The sequence below is a fragment of the Coturnix japonica genome, chromosome Z, assembly GCF_001577835.2.
Source record: "Coturnix japonica isolate 7356 chromosome Z, Coturnix japonica 2.1, whole genome shotgun sequence".
Taxonomy (NCBI): Eukaryota; Metazoa; Chordata; class Aves; order Galliformes; family Phasianidae; genus Coturnix; species Coturnix japonica.
The window spans coordinates 15,349,405-15,369,801 of record NC_029547.1 but is presented as its reverse complement, the minus strand read 5'-3'; the positions used below and the strand labels follow the sequence as shown (position 1 = coordinate 15,369,801).

Genomic DNA, 20,397 nt, shown 5'->3' with positions numbered 1-20,397 from the left:
TTTAAAAGTTCTTTCAAATGCTTTGTTAAAATATGGAACATGGAAACAAGAAATGTTTTTAAAAAACAAAAGAAAAAAAGGACATTGGATTTTAAAAAGCACATTTCATCCTAACATGTATGAATGAAACTGCACAGGAATGAAACAAGAAGAAACAGACTGTTTTCACACACTCATTTGCATGAGCCATGACTGATTTTAATGACTTAAGACCAAACCATCCACATAGCATGAATGTTTTTTGGAAGTTGGACTAGCCATGAAGTATGAATGTGTGTGAACTAGAAAACTGTATTTAATGCTTTTTTTCCCTTCCTCTTAGCACATCCCAAGCCCTGCTAAGAAAGTGCCAAGAATCCCTGCAACAACAGAGTCTGAAGGCGTTACTGTTGCCATTTCCAATGGGGAGCATTAAGATACCTCTGTGAGGTGGGAAATGGAAAAAGGTGTGAGGGTAGGATGAAAGAGAGAAAAGATTACAGTAGTACTGGAGTTTCATTATACAGTAGTACTTAATTGGAGCATGAAAAAACTGTTTAAATGCCTTGAAAGGATTTGTTGTAATACTATGTGCTGATATTTATAGTATTTTCAGAACACTAAAATCATTAATATACTTGGGGATAGAGTGACTTGCTAGGGGCTTTGTGGGTTCCTTAATGTGTCTGAATTTTTTAATTGCTGAGTAGTAGTTGTAGTCTATTACAAGGTCTTTGTACATAGAAAAGAATGGATCTTCTGCTTGCTTTTCCCATGTCAAATGACTTGAAACCTACACTGTTAAGTTCTACTTGTACTTGCAAAAGTCTGAGCTTTTAATGTTAGGGTTCTCAGTGCCTTGACAGTAACTAGTCAGTCTAATGAATACTGCACTTCTCTTTCCCTTTATCACCTCCCCTTTCTTCTCCCAGTCTACCTCTCCTCACACCATTGCTTTGGAAAAGGTGTAGAACCAAATAACATTACTGGAATGAGATTACTCTTTCTCCATATGAATGACTCGTTCAAGAACTGCAAGGCTGGTAGTTTCACCCTCAAGAAACTCTGTAACTGACTATGTTAGTTACTTGGTAACTCCACCTGCTATCCTTTTTGTGTGTTTTGTGCCTGCATTAGAAATCACAGAAGCCTGCAGGGAAAAAGGAATTGCAAGGGAGACAGACAGTTCTTCTTGGTAAGAAAGGGTAAATTTCTTGAACTGCCTGATATGGCACTTTTTCAGGATTACCAAACTGTAACATAAACATTTAAGGAAGAGGACTTATAAAACAAAACTCACAGAATCACAAGGTTGGAAAGGACCTACAGGGTTGTCAAGTCCAACAGTCCTTCCATCACCATTGCTTCTATAAGCTACCAAACCAGATCTTGTAGCTCCTCATCCAGACACCTGAACATTGCTGGGGATGGTGACTCTACCACCTCCCTGGGCAGGCCATTCCAGTGCCTCACCACTCCCTGACTTCCTTATATCTAATCTAAACCTCTTCTGGTACAACTTGTGGCCATTTCTTTGGGTTCTGTTTGTTGCCTGGCTGAAGAGGCCAAACTCCTCCTCATCACAACCTCTCTTCAGGAAGTTGTAGAGTGCAGTGAGGTCTCCCTTGAGCTTTCTCCAGCCTAAGCAATCCCAACTCCCTCAGATACTCCTCACAAGACCCCTCAGCAGTTTCATTGCCCTTCTCTGGACATGTTCCAGAGCCTCAATGTCTTTCTTGTATTGAGGGGCCCAAAAATGAGCACAATACTTGAGGTGCAGCCTCACCAGTGCTCGGTACAGACAGTGCTCAGTACAGAGGGATGATTACCCCCCTGTTCCTGCTGGCCACACTATTTCCAATGCAGGCCCAGATGCTGTTGACCTTCTTCGCCACCTGGGCTCACTGTTAGCCCATGTTCAGAAGAGCATCAACCAACACCCCCAGGTCCCTTTCGTCTTCACAGTCATCCAGCCACTCAGCCCCAAGCCTGTAGCGCTGCATGGGGTTATTGTGGCCAAAGTGCCAAACCTGGCACTTGGCCTTGTTGAACCTCAGCCCAGCAATCCAGCTTATCTAGGTCTATTTCAATTAGTAGAGCTGCTTTAATTGGTAAACTGAAAAAAAGATCATTTTGGATGTCCTGAACCTGGAACTCTGGCCTCTTGCTATTCTTTATATAATGCATTTCTAAGAGACAGTTTCTAACTTTGGATTTGGCATTGAACTTCAAAGTTCTTGTCTCTGTTGGGGATGTTGTAGAAGTGGGGTCTTTTCTTTCTTTTTTTTTTTCCAGACATGCACGATAAAAGCTATCTGTCTTGCAAGTGGTAGATACATATTACTTATGGGGATTATATTCTGGCAGCTTTTTAAAGCCCAGATTAGAAATAAACTATGACATGAGCCTTGTAAGCTTGTAATATATATTTAATTGAGCTAATGTACAGAATGAAGTTTTGTTGAACTTTTTTCTTTGCTAATTCTACAGAGCTACGTATCATAAAGTAGCAAAAAACCATATTCATCTGTTTAAATCACAATCTTTTTTTTGTGTGTGTAACAAAGTGTTTGTAATATCTGTCACTTACTAGGATTTGGTAACTTGCTGTATTTGTACAGTCAAGCCTTGATAAAAATTGATGTTTATAATTTGATGGAGAATAATCTGTTTGTTCTGCTGAAAGTGATGGAGAGGTGATGCATGAAAATAGTGTTTGCAAGTATTTTGGTTTAGGTTGCCCTCATGAAACTTGTCCTGGCACCAGAAAGTAAAAATGCCATGGAACAAAAGTCCATTGCTGGCAGTGGACAAGCCGAGAATTGAGCTGCTACTGGCAAAAAGTTAACCACAGGGGCCTCACTGTGAGCAGATCCTTTATTAAAATAAAGTTTGAGATGTTTGAAACACACTGCAGTAGTGCTGACTTGTTGGGTTTTCAGGATGCAATTTTTCTTTAACAGGCAAGAAAGAGGAAACTGGCCTTACGAAAGCTTGAAGTTCTGGGGTCACAGTCTTTGTGGACCTCTTGGATTGTTGTCTTTAATATGTCATTAAAAAAAATGGAAAGAAAGAGTTGCTGAGGCTTGTGGAAAATCATTATTTCAAGGCTTTGTTTCAAGATATCTTAAATGTTTTCAGGTTGCATGGTGGAGGAATTCATTCACAGCCTATGAAGTAATACTGATCTCATTACTGTATTTTGGAAGGTGGTATTGTTTTATGTCCTCACAGACTGTGAAAGGGGGATTGGTTCTTTGTGTGTGGCTGAGTCTGGTTGAACCTGGTTTCCCACAGGTGGTTTTTCAAAGTTGTCCTGTTGCTTATTTACATTACTCACTCTTTGAGGTCAAGAAAACATCTAATCAGTCCCTGTAATAGATAAGGCATCCAGCTTTTATATTTGAGAGCACTAGCTGTACCTCTCTAAACCTTTCATTAATTTACTTGCCTTAACTAAAATCATTCAGACTCTGCCTTAGTGGAGGCATTTCAGTTGTGCATGTTCAGAGGGAAGCTACTGCACTTTTCTACTACTGCGTTTGTGCTGGTTGACCAAGGTATAAATTACCCAGATAAAAGGTGAAGATGGGTTGGGACATGGCAGCATCTTGGTGACACTCAGAAAAACTGTAATTGTCAGGGTATCCAACTTACAACTTGTGGTGGTCAAGAGTATAAGAATCAGTTTTGTACCAGCCTTGCCAAAGTAGTGTGACAGAAGGTTAGTACAGCCTGTAACCTGATTGACTTTGGTACTGACAACAGCCATGTTACATAGAAAGATATCTAGTGCTAAAGCAAGAATTTCAGAATTTAAGAGTATGTTTATATCTGTTTATTTATTGGAGTGCAGCTCTATTCCAAGTGTGTAGAGACTGTGAGAATCATACAAGTAGTGGAAAGTGTCAGAAGATTAATGGTTGGTTACCCATCCAGTTAGGCACTAAAAACTGCAACCACGCATGCAGGGTTCAAGTAGCACATCTGAATTTGCCTTTGAACTGTTACAAGTTAAGAACCATGGTCAACAGCAGCACGGCTCTTTCTTTAACTAAAATGTAATGAGAGCTGTTTCTGTTGTTGGATATAGTATATTCAGTTCATTTTTGTGTTTAAACTGAGCTCTCTGCAAAAAATCCTGTTTGCAGTGGTATAGTTGTGTCAAGCTAAGGTGAAACTTGTCAAGAAGTTAACTGTTATGTACTGGGAGCTCTGAAGTGTGTCATGTTGGATCTTTATTAAAAGATCACTTCCACTGATAATTCCTTACTTTTTTTACTTGAGTTCTTGCACTAGTTATACCGTGTTTCTTGAGCAAGGGATAAACAAATACGATAGAGCTCTGCATTTGGGCACTTCAGATGTGAGCTGAAAAATACAAAGGAGATGAGGCAAATTTGGTTTATTTAAAAATTACAAAAAAATGCAACACCAAAACCTGTGAGAAGTGAATAAAACCCTTTGCTAAGCGTGCTGAGTATTAAGCCTGTAGTGTGGTTTACAAAATAGAGCACAGCTTGGATGTGTGCTTTATACTGTTAAAAGAGCTGATTCCTTTATTTACGTCTTGTTCCTTGGGATCTGGGTGGGACATTATAGGGACGCATTCGAGTGCCCTTTTCTTTTGTACTTTATGTAAAACAATCCTGTAGACACCTGTTATTGAGCTGCGTGCGTCTCTTCCCCGATTATTTTGAATGTGTTCTTCTGTGATTCCCAGATCTTTCAGAGCGTTTTTCACTTCAATTTCTTCCTCTTTGAGCGTATTGATCTCCGATAAATACTTAGGATCCAGTTTAAATGGCTGTAAAGGTTTTGGGTACTGTATCCCCTGCATCCACTCGCTGTTCATAATGAGTTTGACAGAGTATCGTTCTGTTGGTACTGGCTGAAGGACTCCTTTTATCAGTTTCTGGCAAGGTTCTGAGAGGCAGGGAGGCAAGCTGTATGTCCCGTCAAGAATGCACTTTTTCAGTTTGGCCACCGTATCTGCCCGAAATGGCATGATCCCCGTTATCATGAAGTATAACAGTATTCCTAGTGCCCAGATATCTACATAAACACCAACATAGTTCTCATCTCGGAAGAGTTCAGGTGCAGCATAAGGAGGAGACCCACAGAAAGTATTTAAAGTTTCATCTCTTTTACTGATGGTGCTGAATCCGAAGTCTCCCACCTTAACGCAGGTGTTACTGGTGTAAAAAACATTTTCTGCCTTCAAGTCCCGATGAATGATATTATTCTCATGCTGTAGAAAAAGAACACAGGGTATTAGCAAGTGGTTAAGTGACAACTCCTTATCACTGATTAATTACTACATAGGAAAGGGAATTAATGATCTCAGACACAGAAATAAGCTTTGCTATGAAACCAAAGGTTGCAAGTTCATCTTAATTCTCTGCTGGTAAGAAAATGACTGAGTAGGTGTGGAAATGTAATTATACGTACTTTGAAGGATAGCAACGTCTTGTCAACAAGGAATTAGTATTAAGCAGATGTGATGGCATTATTGCTAATCCTTTGTGACTCTGTATCTTCCTATGCTAAGTATTTTGTTTCAGGATTCAGAGCACATGCTTTTGAAATAACTACATTTCTGTACTGATGTAACAAATATATATGTATTTTAAGTATGAAAAGCCATTTTTGCATTTGTTCTGAGCATGCAGACTTATGAACTGAAAGCTTCTAGTTCATTGATAACGTGAAGTGAATGTGATACCAGGTAAGAGAACTGTAGCAACTGTCCTAGTCTGTGATCCATGTCCTAATGTCTAAAACTGGCAAGGAAAGAGGATCACAAACCTGTGCCTGGTGATAGTTTATGTCCTCGTAGGACGTGCAGTATTGTCTTCTAGTTTTAGAAATCTGAAGTAAATAGGCTGCAATGTGTAACTTTTTTTTTAACTTCAGAAATGGAAGTGCCAGATGTGCTCTGCTGAGTAGACACATAACTCTGCTAAGTAAGGGTTTAATTTCATCTTTGAAATGACTAGGAAGAATGAAAGTGTTTGAGCACTCCCTGTCCTTACCCTTTAAGTAAGAGGGTGCACATGGAGACGTTAGAGAATCCTTGTCATCGATAACAAGCAAGGGTCTTTGGTCCTCATGTGGGCTGGCAACAGTAAGGTGGGATATAAGTGGCCCGATTTTAGTAGATAAGCAAAAAAATAAAATATTTTTTGCAGAAGAGTGTGTGTATGAGTAAAAAGGCTGGTGAGCTTGGAGGTGTGGATTTAATGGTAAGAAATACACACAGTCTTTAAGATCCAGTAGATCCTCAATCCTTGTCCTGTGGAGAAGATGTTGAAGCTAATCCACTTAAAGACATTTGATTGTTCTGTCAAAATACATTAATACGTTTTTCGTATGTGTTGTTTGCAATGCATTTCTAGATGTCTGACCTGGAAATACCCTTGCTTTCAGCTTCCTTCCTGTTGGAGCCTGAGCCCATTCCATGGCTGGAGAGTGTGAGCCACCGGAGGGCACTCTGAGCCAGCCTTAACAAACAATTAGTTTTAAGTCAAATGCAGATCAGACTTTTCATGGCTTTTGTAACGCTGTTCTAAGCAGCTGTACTGACTAAGCAAGGTTCAGAGAGGTTGCACTGGAAGTCGTTAATTACTCTTTTATGCCCTTATAGAATGCTTTGGAATTTAGGAAATGCATCATTCTAAGTCTAGTTGCAGTGATGAAGACTAGACAAAAGGAAGTCATTTGCTAAGCATTGACATCACCTAAGCAAGGAACAGGAATTAACTGTCTTATGCACCAGTATCCCACATTTGTTAGTAAGCAAGCTGGGTGTCCGCAATACATAACAGACCTCTTCTCAGGACTGCTTTCTTCTAGCAGAAGAGTGAGTGATGCTGTTTTGAAATAGCTGTGGGGTGAAATGAAGCTTTGCTGCCTGATCCATACAACAACTTGAAGTGGTCAGGAGAAATGCTGTTATTGAATGGACGGCTCCACCACATGCTCTCAATTCAGCCTCCTCCCCAAACTTGTCAAGAAGAGAGACAGTAAGTTCAGATGGATGTGAAAGCACTCAGGTATCTTTAAGACAGCATTTCACGAGCTGTTTCAGTCTTCAGAGATAAGGGCCTGAAATCCTGATAACAGTAAACTTACTAATTGGAAGAACTAGATACACCCTCAAAATCAGCTAACATGGTGAGGCTGCTAATGTGGTGAGCAACATGCCCATGGAAGAGTAACTTACCATGTGCTTCACAGCAGAAACAATCTGGGAGAAGATTATTTTGCACTCTGTTTCTATGAGCTTTCCTTCTGTCGTGATTTTAGTGAAGAGTTCCCCACCTCCTGCATACTCCATCACCAGATGCAGCTTTGAGAGTGTCTCCACCACTTCGTACAGCCTGATGATATTTGGGTGGTGGAGCTTTTCCATGCTGGATATCTCACGAGATAGCAAACGTTGAGTCTTCTGGTCTAGTTTTGTCTTGTCCAAAATCTTAATAGCTACTTTCTCTGAAAAGAAAATACTCTTCCATGTTAATTCAGCAAGTGCAAACTGTAATGCTATTTATGTACAGTGCCCGGTTATATAACTAGAATGATGAATATAAGATAAGCTAGAGAGGCCTACTAAGCCCTGTCATCTTTCATGCACACCCATGTTCCTTACTGTCTCCTTCATCATTACTCACTGCTGATACAGCTAAAGGCTGGTAGGGTATTACAAGTGCTAATCAAATCCTGTAACATGTTCCTAGGCTGTCAAGCATGTCAGTACATATCTGATGGCAACAATTATCTGTGTTAGGTGTCTGGCTTGGACACTGTGGCTTTTAAAACAGAAATCTGTCCCCAGTCTGAGAGGAAGCCAGCACCCCTGCTCTGTTGTTGAGAAGGAGGTGGGCAAATGAGAGTCTCAGCATTACAGGATCCAGTAGCTGTGCTCCATTCAGAAGATAGACTGTTCCTGCAGAGTGCTCTGGGCCGCAGAGCTTTCCCGTTTCCAACCTGGCTGTGTGCTCACGTTCATTAAGGGAAGTCTGTGCCTTTGTTCATATCTCAGTGCTGCTCAGGTGAATTAGTTACATGCAACAGCCCAGTGCTCACAGACTAATGGAGCTGCTGAATTTAAGTAATTTGTTCCAGAGCAGGTGGACTCCATTGGAGGTAGTGTAAGGACTTGGAGAATAACCCTGAAAGCTTATAGCAGATGTGTTTGTGTGTGTGTAACTTACAGAAATGTTACCTAATGGCTTATCCCATATCCCCACAAGTTACCAAAATCAGTGTTGCAGAGGTTTGTCTTTCTCAGGATAGCTGTGCCAGTTTTTCCAACGTGTTGATGCATGAGTGGCTCTTGGTACTGCACAGAATACAGGAAAAGTACAATTTTATGTCTGCACCACAGTGGGATGTGAATTCACACCACAGATTTTATACCAAGGAAGGACATAAAACAGTGACATAGAATAAGATGCAGGGATCCTGTGAAACAGCTAATCAGTCTGATACGGTCCTAGTAATGCAAAGCTGTGGTTAACTTCTTGCTTCTGTAGCGTATTTACACTAAGCTAAGGGCCTTGAAATGCTAATACACATATACAGCTTCGCGGTATCAACAGGGTAGCTCAAAAAGCTCAGTGAGAACTGCTCTTATGGTTCTGTATGAAAGCTGGTAGGTCATGGCATTTATCTTGAACACAGCTGGTATTGGAGGGATTAGTCTGGTTAAAATAAGCTTACAGTGCCTTTGTATAACTTACTAAGACAGCAAAATTAAACGGGAACATGGTCGTTAAAAATGTTTATTCTTGGGGAAAAAACTATTTCCTTAGCAATTCTTCATTCTTATCATTTTATTTCTAAGAAAAGCTTCATGTTCTAGAAGAGAAGGTTGAATTATTAAAAAATAAAAGCTGTTACTTTGGAAGAAGCATGATGAGGTCATTACAACTTCACATTTGGTAGAAAAACTTTCAAGGTGCTTTCATTTATACTGTTACAAAGTTATACACCTCAAATTTTGTGTTTCAATACACCTGAAGAGTTATTGATATATAGATATGCATTTATGTCCATACAGATTAAGAAAACTCCATGTTTGGTATATTTACGTTTCTCAGTAACATGAATTAGTTCCCCTACTACAGTGCAGCAGATACTCTGGAGCAGTGAGATTCTGAGAGCTGCTGACTTATCCCTTCCATCCCTTCTGCCTTCAGACAAAGTCTGAGCTGAGGAGAGGGCAGACTTCCCTGTTTCGTGTTGGCTGCTGAGGCTGTTAGGAATGATTGCACCTACTGCACGGTGCAGACACCCAGCATGGTGAAACAGAAGGGAATGAGCTGTTCAGTGGGAACAGCACGTGGCAGATTCTGGCAGAGCTCTGACTGCTGACCTAGGGGTGAAAGGCTGTAAAACCCTTGTCACGTTGGTAGTATATTGACCCCCTGAACCAAGAGTAAAGTCTGTTAGCTCACGGTTGGTTTGCACAGGTAGATGGTACAGAGAAAACAATTCTACAGTTCTTGCAATCTTAGCTACGTAATTGCATTGTTACATCTTGATTTATAACAGTTGGAAGCATTTAGATTTTCAACAAGCAAAAAAAAACCCAAACAAACCCAAAACAAAACACAACAAAAAGCATCTTATAGGAGAAATAGAGTCACAGAATGTCCTGGGCTGGAAAGGACCTTAAAGTTCATCTGTTCCCATCCCTCTGCTGTGTCGTCTACTTTCTCAATACATTTTTAAAGAGGAAACAAACAAAAAGGGTTTAGAACTGAAAGGCCTGATCTTGTTCACACAGCACCATGTATCAGGACCCACCTCATTAAAATCTGCATTTCTGCAGTTGTATGTGCATGCAGGATGGAGAAAACTAGCTGCCCTACAGCGTAAGAAAAGGCCTTTGTTTTCTTTCAAAACTGTTTCAGAAAAGAAAGAAAGAAAGAAAGAAAAAAAAAAAGAGCCTGGTTTCTAGATGCTGTATTTCCCTTGTATGGCAGCAGTCATTTTCATCGAGAAGTTTGTTCACCGAAATGCTGAAATTAAATATTAGAAGTGTTTTGACTGACCGTACGTTGAGATTTGAAAAGAGGTCTGAAGTCTTAGTGAATAAGAGAAGAAACGGTTGAGAAATTATTTCAGGAAGAAGTAGCACATGCTACGTTGGTAAAAGGAAATAGAACCGAAACCAAGTGGGGGCAGCGCGTCCAAATAACCCAGTAACATCACAGCACCAAAGAGTTTCCTGCAGCTGCTGAACAACCAGGGCTCTCTCTGTGAGAGCAGCAGAGTTCTTCATCCATTTTGATGCTGCTGGTTTGTTATTTCCCTTTTCAGCCTCTTTCTTTTGGGTGTTCTGCTGCAACTGAGCACACAGGCTGCAGAACAGCACGCACCTGACTACAGAATCACTACAGAAACTGAACCTGGTGAAGAATGAAATTGTTTTCTTTTTCAAGTGGAGGGAAATGTCAGCAGAAAGACAATGCTTAGAACCTACAACAGTAACTGAAGAGATGAGTATGTGCAAGATGTACACGTACCTCCCCCTGCCACAGGGGAGGCCTCTTTTTTTTACATCTCTGCCAAAAAGAGACTTTTACTCATTAGCATTGTGCAGACACATCAGTTCATTAACAACACAGCAATGAACTTCTATTGGAAGAAGGAGACTTCTCTTTTGAAGGGTGTGTGTATGTGTGTGTGCTTATGTAGGGGAAGTGCACCCACACTTGATCCTATAGTCCACCCCAGCTGCATATTTTATGATGCCAAACTCAAAAGCAGGATCGGGTAAGATAATGCTTTCTGCTTTCCCCTCAGCCTTCCTTCTAAATAACAGTTGCAAACTTACCATCAGATGCCCTAAGTCTGGTTTTGGTATTTAATCTGTTCAAATTTACTGTGTTTGCCAAAGTCCAAAAGTGTTCAATCAACCAGCCCTATGCAAATGCTAAAGCAACCCTGTCTCCTAAGGAACTTCAACAGGTGAAAGCTCCACCCGGCTCAAATTCATCTTCTCATTAGCATTCTTCCTGCTCCCAGTACGGGAGCAGCATTTCTAAACACAAGGCAGTTTTCTCTGGAAGGAAAAAGAAGCAACTTGCTTTGGGACAAGGAGAACAGGGCTGCCTTCCTGCAACAAGGAAGGAGAAAAGACAAACCCAGATAAACAAACCCTTTAGGCTTAGACAGACCTCCGTTTTTTGTATTTATTTTTTTTGGGGGGGGGGAAGGGGGGGAACAACAAACAAAAAACAAAAATAAAAGCACAGGAACAGACAATACCACCAATCCTGCACTTCCCGATGCAAAAACATCATTATAACTGGGCTCAACACCAGCTTCCAGACCTGCCGTCTGGGCTGAAATAGGTCGTCAGCAAAATTAGCAGCAGATAGTAAAGAGTGAAAGCTTTGGGGAGTATCTGGTCTTCTCACCTTCCAGATGGTGAAAGGGATGAGAATCGATTGGATTATAAAGGAAAGTCAGGGAGAAAAACTGAAAACAGTAATGTACAAAGACATGTGGAAAAGTAGCCATCCCCAAAGGAAATCAAGCACAGTTTCTGTTATGGTCAAAGGCAGCAGAAGAAACAGGATAGATGAGCGCAACTCCACAGTTACACCTGTAACCAAAGTGATTGCTGTGGTTACCTCGGTTCTCTAGCTCTCCATACAAGCAGTATATGCAGCATGTTTCTGTACTTTAAAAAGAAAAATAACTGGCAGTCCAGCACAACCCCTACCCACATCTGGCTGTACCAAAGCTTGTTTTCCTGCATCAGCTCAGCCTACACCTGTATTCCTCATCCCAGCTCTTTACCTTAGTGAACCACCTGCATGACACAATGCCACATTTCTCACCAAAATGATTAAAATTAGCCATTAAACAAAGGAAGCCTTGCTCCCTCCAGCTGTAGAAGGCCCATGCCCTAGCTAGGCTGCTCTGGAAGTTTAGCACGTGTGAGCTGGGCAGGGGAGTCAGCAGGTGGATGTTTGTTTGCAGCATTATGTGCAAAGTGTGGGGAGTCATCAGCTTGCAGCATGAGACATGCCACCCAAATGTGCTTCTGGCTTTCTGTCATGGATGGAGGCTACCCCAAACCTAAGCATTTATCTTTGTACTTGCTTATGGATTCACACAACAAAAAAGACACAAATAACTAGTATATGTGTATTGAAGGCTTGGTAGCGTTTTTCTTACCAAAGAGGTCAATTTGTGTATACACAGAACTAGGGCGACCAGAAACCAGGTGACTCACACAGCAGTGCCTACCTTTGGTTAGAGAATGAATCCCAAGTTTCACTTGTGAGAAATTCCCACTTCCTATTTCTCCTCTGACTCGATAGAAGCCAATTCTCTTCCCCAGGGTTAATTCTTTCACCACTTTTTCATTGTGGGACATATCCTGCATTAGCTTCTCAAATGGGGTCAGCCTCTGCTGCCTGCCCTCTTCATCTCCTCCACAGCACTCCTCACGCCCGTAGTCTTCTCCACTGTCCTCACGATTCCACCTGGCATAGCGGTGCTTCCCAAGACCTCCTCCATTCACAAATCCTGTTGTCATAGTCTGTAGGTGATCACTTCTCCATTGAACAGAATGTCCCAACAAGGAGTTTAATGAAGTGAAATATTTATCTGCAATACGCAATCTGTGCAAACAGCAACAAAACTGCTTACTGAAGGAGTCCAAATAGTAGCTTGGAATTCACCTCAGAAGTTGCATTTACACATTGCAGTTCTGTCCAAATTTGGAGATGGAATTTTATTCTATTTTTGTCCATTTCTCACTGTCAGTTTTAGTGTGTCAGGATGCTCGTCTGCAAGGTAACAGAGGCTCTGCAGTAAAACAGTAAGCTTTATGCAGAAATACAGTGCATTGCTTACATTCTATGTAGTACATTTGACATGAATGCGGAATATTTGACACCAATTTTTAGGCTTTATCTAGCTGCTTTGAAAACTAACTTGATAGAGAAAATTCAGACAAGTAGCTCATTAACTGCTCTGCATAAATCCCGTTGCTTCCAGTTCATTTTGAGTAGCTAACCTTAAGAACGTGGCTCCTGATTCTGGTACCAGTCCAAAAGCTGAACACGGGGTTTTGCTCTGATTCATTCCTCAGCCTGGGAGCTTGTCAGCGTGCCTTGCAAGTGACGGCCTCAAAGCCTTGCTGCAAATAGTCTGCTGCCCCTCAGTTTCCTTCCCATTGCTGCTTTCACAAAGCAACTGATCCTGGGAGATGACAGGAAAAGCACAATCTGTGCACCGACCAAAAGAAACGCAGCGCCTCAGTATCACTGAAGTCACATGGCAGGACAATACAGGATTAAGTAACTGCAATGTCACTTTAACCCGCCTTTATTTAGATGAGCTTTCTTTAACGCCTTGAGCCTTCTCAAATTTTTGCCAGACGCATGGTGTTCCTAAGCAGGCAGATGAAGAAAGTCATTAAAACCATTATGTAACAGCCGAGCGCTTCACTTAGAGACAGCACACCAGGCATCATTTTGCCAGTTTAACTCAATTTGTTTGGCAGCACATGGAAAGAAGTCCTCACTCTGAATACATAACTAATGACTTACCATTAAAATGGTACGTGGTGTGACAGCGGGCTCTAAACCCCAGCAACCCCACTATGAGGAAGAGGAGGGGCTGAGGGCACCAGTGCTGCTCGTCCTGCTCAGAGCACACCCCATAGGGTCAGCATCCCGCTGCTCTGCTCACCGGGCCGCCCGCGGGCCGTGCCTTCAGCCTGGACACTAATGGAACAAGCATCAGGACAGCCCTCAATGATGCAGCCAGGCAGTGAGCGCCTGTTCTGTGCTGCGCCTTTGAACTCCTCGTGCTCTCCTGCAGTGATTTTACTCCCATCTGAGCTTGGCACATCACACAGCTGCGCAGGAAAAGGCCGTTTTGTTTTTGATAGAAAATAGGACGGTATAATCAAATCGATCTCAGATCTGGAATGCTGTCAAATCACGAGAGACAATGAATGAAAAGAAGTTCAAAGTAAAGAACTTGTAAACATTGCCCAAACTTTAAGAGAGTATTCAGATCTGTTTTATTGTGTCCTATGGATCTAAGCAGAGTCAGCCCCCTGACAAACACTGCATGTTTGCAACCATCCCTGGCCAAAACCTGAAACTGTAAGTGAAGGGAAGACTGAGTGAAAACGGAGCACAGCCTGCGGGATCCCCGTCAGCCCATCCTGAGGAGCACCACGTGCTGCCTCTGCCTCCATTTATTTATACCAGGATGTGGAATATCCTCAGCAAAAATACAAGCCAAACAAACAAGCAAGATCCACCTCAGCCCAAACTCCCATTCTGTATTCGCTCTCCTCTGTATGTGGAAAACACAAATCCTTGCAGGATTGCCCGAAATCTGGCCCATAGTTGTTTTCTATTTTAACCTGTTTTGTTTCATGATTTTAAGTATATTTCAGGTCATTAAAAAATTGTTAGATGAACGTCAACCATGTTGCACAGTTTTAATGGCAGACAACACTGTCAGAGCAAGGCTTTGGAAATCTCTAGTTAGTGAGTGCAGTGACTGGAATACTGAGAGCAGCTGAAAAGGGGCACTCAGGGAAACAGATCTCACAAGTGTCAGCCTGTTCAGCATTAAAGAAACGCAACTGAAGGCCACTTTTGTGCAAAAATAAGCAGGGCCCTTACAGTTGAATAGTCGAGGTCTCAAGAAGGATTTCTATCAAACAGACCTATACAGCCGTCTCCTGAATACATCTGGTAATGGCAAACAGAAGGCTGTACCTGTGTACTGTTCAGTACCACAGTGACAGAAACACCACATGGGGATGCCAGGACCTTGCAAAAATTCTGTTGGGTCAAAGGCAAAACTTCATTAGGGCATTAACACGCAGCTCTTCCCCAATCTGCTCCTGCCGAATGCTTACTGGGGCCCAACTTCTCCTTTTAGAGCATTAGATTTTAAACCATTAATCTGCTGGCCAGGCTCCCCGCGACTTGTTGGCCTGGCAATCTGCTGGCCTGTGGCCAACTGGCTGGGTTTCCCCCATCTTCTAAGATGAGCTATTTCAGTGTTCTTGGAGTTAGCAGAAAATATAGCACCTATTTCTGGCCTAGGTTCCTTCCTGTAACCTAAATCAGTGAAATCCACCTTGGGGGCATCTAAAAGGGTGCTGTCTGTAAAAGAAAACAGTAGTTCCAAAGGGAATGGAGAAACTACAAAACTGGGACTCATGCAGATACAATGGAGAAGAATGTCCATATATATCCATTTGTTTCCAGTGTGGTTATTGATGTAAAAAAGCCTCAGGAGAATGTTTTGACCAAATTATTACTGCCTATAATAAAATAATCAGGCACAATAACTAAATAAATAAACACAACAAGAAGCAATACAAGACAGGGTGAACAGACATAAGACATTTAAGATACGTCCCAGCCCACTGCTGCTCTCATTTGACCTCGCTGTCCACATATTTCCAGGTATTGATGTTCCAGTCCTATTCTAGGAAGTGCTAAATGCTCTCAGGCTCTTGCTGAAGGCTCCCTTTAAACCCTGCATCACGGATCTGAGGAAACAAAAGGTAAATGAGGGAAACAAACAGCAGAAAGGCGATGACTGGATATGCAGACTTTGGTTCCTGAAGTCCCTGCTCTGCAGGTAAATAAAGTGTCCTGCTCTCAAGAACTTGCAATGAAACATGGAAAAGTAAGAGCAGCTAGCACACAACTACCAGCACAGTTCTTTGCAGCTCGTTCTCTTTTCCTAAGCCTGTCCCTTAGAGAAGCAACAAAACTTCCATCTGCAGACATAAACTGCTGCCATTCCTGCTTGGATGAATGTGAAAGAAGCCTCATGGCCTAGTCTGCTACTGCTCGAGTCCTCAGAATAATGGTCTGTTCTTTATATACAGATGCCACTGCACACTGCATTAAATTCAGCAGGGCTCCCTTTTCAGCCCCGCCAGTGTGTGCTCTGAAGGGAGTGAGATTTGGGAGGTACTTCCTTAGGGCAGGGGATTAGCTTGATTTGCTCGACTTTCCCTGAAGATCAGCTTGTCTCTATCCTGGTACATGTAATGCAAGCCAGCTCTGGACCTGAACAGGATTTAAAGTTGCAGGGCTTTTCTGCAAAAAGACAGAGCAGTGAAACCTAACTCGGTTGATATTGCTGTGCTCTGATCTGGCACTGCTGTACCAACCAGATACAAACACCACGAAATGCTTCTGTCTAAGTGGCAAAAAGGAGAAAAAAATGAGCAAGGGACAGAAAAAATGCACCCAGGCAATAATTCTTTGGACACAGCAGTTCAATGGCAGAACAAGACTTGAAAACACTTGACAATTTTATCAGTGTCTTCAGCTATCATTCCAAACACAGGACTCAGCCCAGCACACCCAGGACATGGGCGGCTGCCTCAGCACGACCTCACGCAGAGCTGGAGGCGCCTGGCGGATTCAGACCACCCAGCATCAGAACGGCACTGCACAGCGCGGCCTGAGCCATAACATAGATCTGCCTGGTCCTTGTTGCTAATGAGAGCTGCTGTGAAAAGAACACGGTGGCACCACTCAGAGGGTCCCTCAGCCCCATGGAGGAAAACAGCTATCAGGTGGGCCCTGCAGGACTATACCGGCCCACTGCTGGGTCTATGCTGTGCCTGCATCGCAGCAGCAGCGCTCCATCTCAGGGTGCTGCAGTACTGGAGTGCTGCAGACTCACCTTTCCACCTGCCACATGTTACCATCATGGGCCAGAAAGAGCTCCCACAGGCGGGCAGTGAGGCAGGGAGCCCTGAGCACATGCACAGCAATTGGTGTCGTACAAACCGCACTGAGTTAATTCATTGAGACTTATGAAGTAGAAAATAAAACACAGGGAAAAATCTCTTTTATCCCTTTGTAGCATCGCATGATAAAAGCCAGAGACAGAATTAATTAATCTTTGAGTTGTGAATAAACTTGAATTAAAAGCAAAGACGAAAAGCAACGCATGTGTAGAACTCATTGATTTCCCAGGTCTTTGAAACACGTGGGAGGAATTAACTTGAAATCTGACAGTACTTAGAAATAAGATTTAACTCAGTCAGTCTCTTTTGCTTCCTTCTCTGATGTGCAATGCAGATCAGTCAGTTGGTCATGGAAATGTCCTTCCAAAAGAACAGCTACTTCAATTAAGCATGTTCTCTGAGGCAACTGATGCAACAGAAGTCTTTATTGGGCTTATAAATTGCAGGGCAAGATTTGCATCTAATTCAATTACATCATTAATAATGAATTTGACTCATAGGCTTTCAGTGAAAAAAAAGATGATCTTTGGAAAAAGAAAGGGATAGCAACATAAGCCAATTACTTGAGTGCCATTCAGATTGTGGTGGAAATCAGCCTTTATTTATTTCAGTAGAATGACTGTATATTCAAGCAGATAGACACTGCGAGGCAGACAGCCTGCAATAGAGCTGCAGTACAGCAACTTGCAAGAAGGAGAAATACAGAATGTGCTTATGAGGAACAGCTGAGGGAGCTGGGATTGTTTAGTCTGGAGAAGGCTGAGGGGAGACCTTATTGCTCTCTACAGCTGCCTGAAAGGAGGTTGCGGCAAGGTGGGCATCAGCCTCTTCTCCCATGTAGGTAGCAATAGGACTGCGGGGAATGGCCTCAAGCTGAGCCATTAGGAAAAATCTATTGTCTGAGAGAGTGGTCAGGCAGTGGAATGGGCCAGGGAGATGGTGGAGACACCATCCATGGAGAAGCTCAAGAAAAACTTGGATTTATTCCTTTGCAATCTTGGTTCCTGTGTTGCAGCTGAATGTGTAGACATGCATTCATGCACACAGTAAAACAGACTCTTTCCTTTTGGTTCTGCTTTTAAGCTTGTCTGGCTCTAAAAAGTCTATATTGTCTCTTGAAGCAACATGACAAAAGCCAGCAGTGCATGCAGAGGAGCATGTACCCACACCTTGAGGTGCCTGCCCTGTCCTGCTGGGGATGTGGGAGAGAAGCCAGGGCCTGAGGGCAGGCGCAGACCCACAGCTCCAGCCTGAGGAGGCCAAAGAGGATCTCTTTAGATGTCCCAGCAGTCCACAGCTTCCCAATGAGCCCCTGCCAGAGCCACATGAAACAGTTTCTACATCTCATATCCTTAAGACTGTGCTACGTTCCACGCTTCATTTAACAGACAAAATTTTCCTGACTTGAATTAACAAAAAACAATGTATAACAACAAACTTAGTTATATTTGATCATATAATCTTATTGAGATTAGTTTCGTGCATGTGTTGTGATGCAGATTATTATTGTTTTTGTCAAAATGAAGACTTACATAACCTTGGTTCTGTAAGAAAGAGTAGCACAAGTCTTAGCAGCCATCAGTGTTAGGAAAACAATTATTTCCATTTAGATTTTCTAATTGACTCCACCAACACAGAGTCTGGTGTTCTAAAGGCTTCTGGAACTGCTAAATATGTAAAACGTGGCATTTGAACTGACATGACATATAGACACCTACCTGACAGTTACATTTGCAAAACCTCCGTTCACAACACGAGATCCAGAATCCAAGGTTTGGCAAAAGTACATGGGTAAGACACCAGAATTCTGCACCATCCCTCACTTTTCTCCCTTAAGAAATCCATGGGAAAATTGTGGAGGAGAACATATAAATGAATTCAAGAATAGAGGCACAGCAAAATAAGTGAAGGAGAATATATTCCTGTTTGACTGAGGTTCTGAAATGTCATTCTTCTTTAATATAGGTAACACAATGCTTCTACCATTTCATTCACTGTCGTGGATCTGCTTAATTAGCTTCCCCTCTGTCAGAACAAGAAAAGGCAGCTGCCTGAGTGCAGTCTGATGAGAGGGAACAAAAAAAGCCTGGTTTTTGTTTTGCATTGTAAAGGGAGAAAAACAACAGGAAAACAAGCAGCAGAACTAGCTAATAGTGAATATTTCTTTTAAAAAGAGAAAAAAAGATAATATACACAGTCAAACTGTTACAGGAGTCTGCTACTTCAGCAGTGCTGACTGATTGAGCAGAACAGGTATTTTTCCTTTACCATTATAATTAAACTAGGAAATAAATGAAGTCTATTGGATTTATCTGTCTATCTGTATGACATGTCAAGAGTCAGCTCTGTCTTCAGCCAGAACTGCTTTTTTTTTTTTAATATATAATGTTGCTTACTAGTGTAAACATCAACAGCATATTCTGGCTGCTGCTAAGTTGTGTCTTGGACTGAACCCTCATCAACAATATGTACTTTTCTGTCTCTTCATTCAAGGCAGCAGTATTTCTCAGTGCTGCAGCGCTGGTGCAGAGAAAACACACACCTCTTGCACCATCTCATAAAATCAGCCCTTAAACCCAGCTGATCACACCATTTAATCTGGCGACAACACAGAGCTCAACAGAATGGCTAACAGATCATTCTTACAGCCTCTCAGTAACAGGCCAGGCATGAGCTAACATTTCTCATTGCTACTTACTGGTTCCAGAAAGAGCTGTGTTCATTTTTGTCACGAATTCTTCAAACCTGGCAGTACCACTGAGGTAAAAGGCAAAACGTGGCCATTTATCACCCTGACCATGGCAGTACTGAACACCAGGAGGGATCACTGTGCTGAAAATCTGCTCCAGCCTCACAGCCAGCCCCAAGCCCACATGCTGTCTCCCTTTTCTCTGCACGGAGAGCTCCAGAATTTTGCTTGGTCGTGCCACAGATTTAGATGTATATATATTTTCCAAACACTATTCAATCAATAGTCACCAACCCTGGAGGTGTTCAAGAAATGTGTAGATGTGGTACTGAGGGATATGGTTTAGTGGGCAATATTGGTGGTAGGTGGACAGTTGGACTGGATGAACTTAGAGGTCTTTTCCAACCTTAATGACTCTGTAATTGCAAGTTCCATAACAGTATTAAAACAGACTCAAAGCACTTATACCAGGACTTCTAACACAGTCAAATGAAGCTGAGTTCTTTTCCTTCAGCCTATATGAGTATTCTGGTCCCAGCAGTTTTCTTTCAATGATCATTTTAGAGTGGCTTAGATTTATTTTTCTTCTTGCTTAAGGAATACCAGTTGAAGGAAGACAGGAAAATAATGTAAACAGAGTCATGTTTTTCATTCTTCCTCAAACAGCGTCACCAAATCAGCTGTTGTTTGCATACCACAATTCAGGTTAAATATAAATTTATTCTGAGCATGTTCGTATCCATTCTGAACTGAAACACGTTTGCCAGTCCCTGTATTAGCACAGCAGCAATGTTTTACACAAAGGAAAGCTACCACAAAATACAAACAGAATTGAGAGTTCATATCAGATTTAAGACTCAGGAGGCTTTGGCAGACATCATGTGTTCAAAGAAGTGAAACCCCATACATATGCCATGTTATATTCACTGCTGAGGGGACAGCAGAGAGCAAA

At 42.1% G+C, this 20,397-nt stretch overlaps 2 protein-coding genes across 8 annotated transcripts in view; one reads left to right on the top strand and one right to left on the bottom strand.

The window, feature by feature from the left end:
* The window catches only part of HMGCS1 (3-hydroxy-3-methylglutaryl-CoA synthase 1), a 32,417-nt gene that overhangs the window by 5,897 nt on the left and 6,123 nt on the right, over window positions 1-20,397 (top strand). For 2 of the 7 annotated variants that reach the window (XM_015848671.2, XM_015848667.2), the window contains exons 10-11: window positions 323-429; window positions 2,943-4,244. In XM_015848671.2, the coding sequence (XP_015704157.1) occupies window positions 323-415 (93 nt within the window). In that variant the 3' untranslated portion in view covers window positions 416-429; window positions 2,943-4,244. Of the gene's footprint in view, window positions 1-322; window positions 2,891-2,942; window positions 4,245-10,308; window positions 11,157-15,449; window positions 16,957-20,397 lie in introns of those variants that run through there. The other 5 variants (XM_015848670.2, XM_015848666.2, XM_032441203.1 and 2 more) reach the window with 4 other exon arrangements.
* On the bottom strand, window positions 2,226-13,866 carry NIM1K (NIM1 serine/threonine protein kinase). Its single transcript, XM_015848672.2, has 4 exons — window positions 13,560-13,866; window positions 12,250-13,400; window positions 7,205-7,473; window positions 2,226-5,230 (listed from the first exon to the last, which is right to left on the bottom strand). The coding sequence occupies exons 2-4, from the start codon at window positions 12,539-12,541 to the stop codon at window positions 4,481-4,483; spliced, it is 1,311 nt and encodes a 436-aa protein (XP_015704158.1). The 5' UTR covers window positions 12,542-13,400; window positions 13,560-13,866; the 3' UTR covers window positions 2,226-4,480.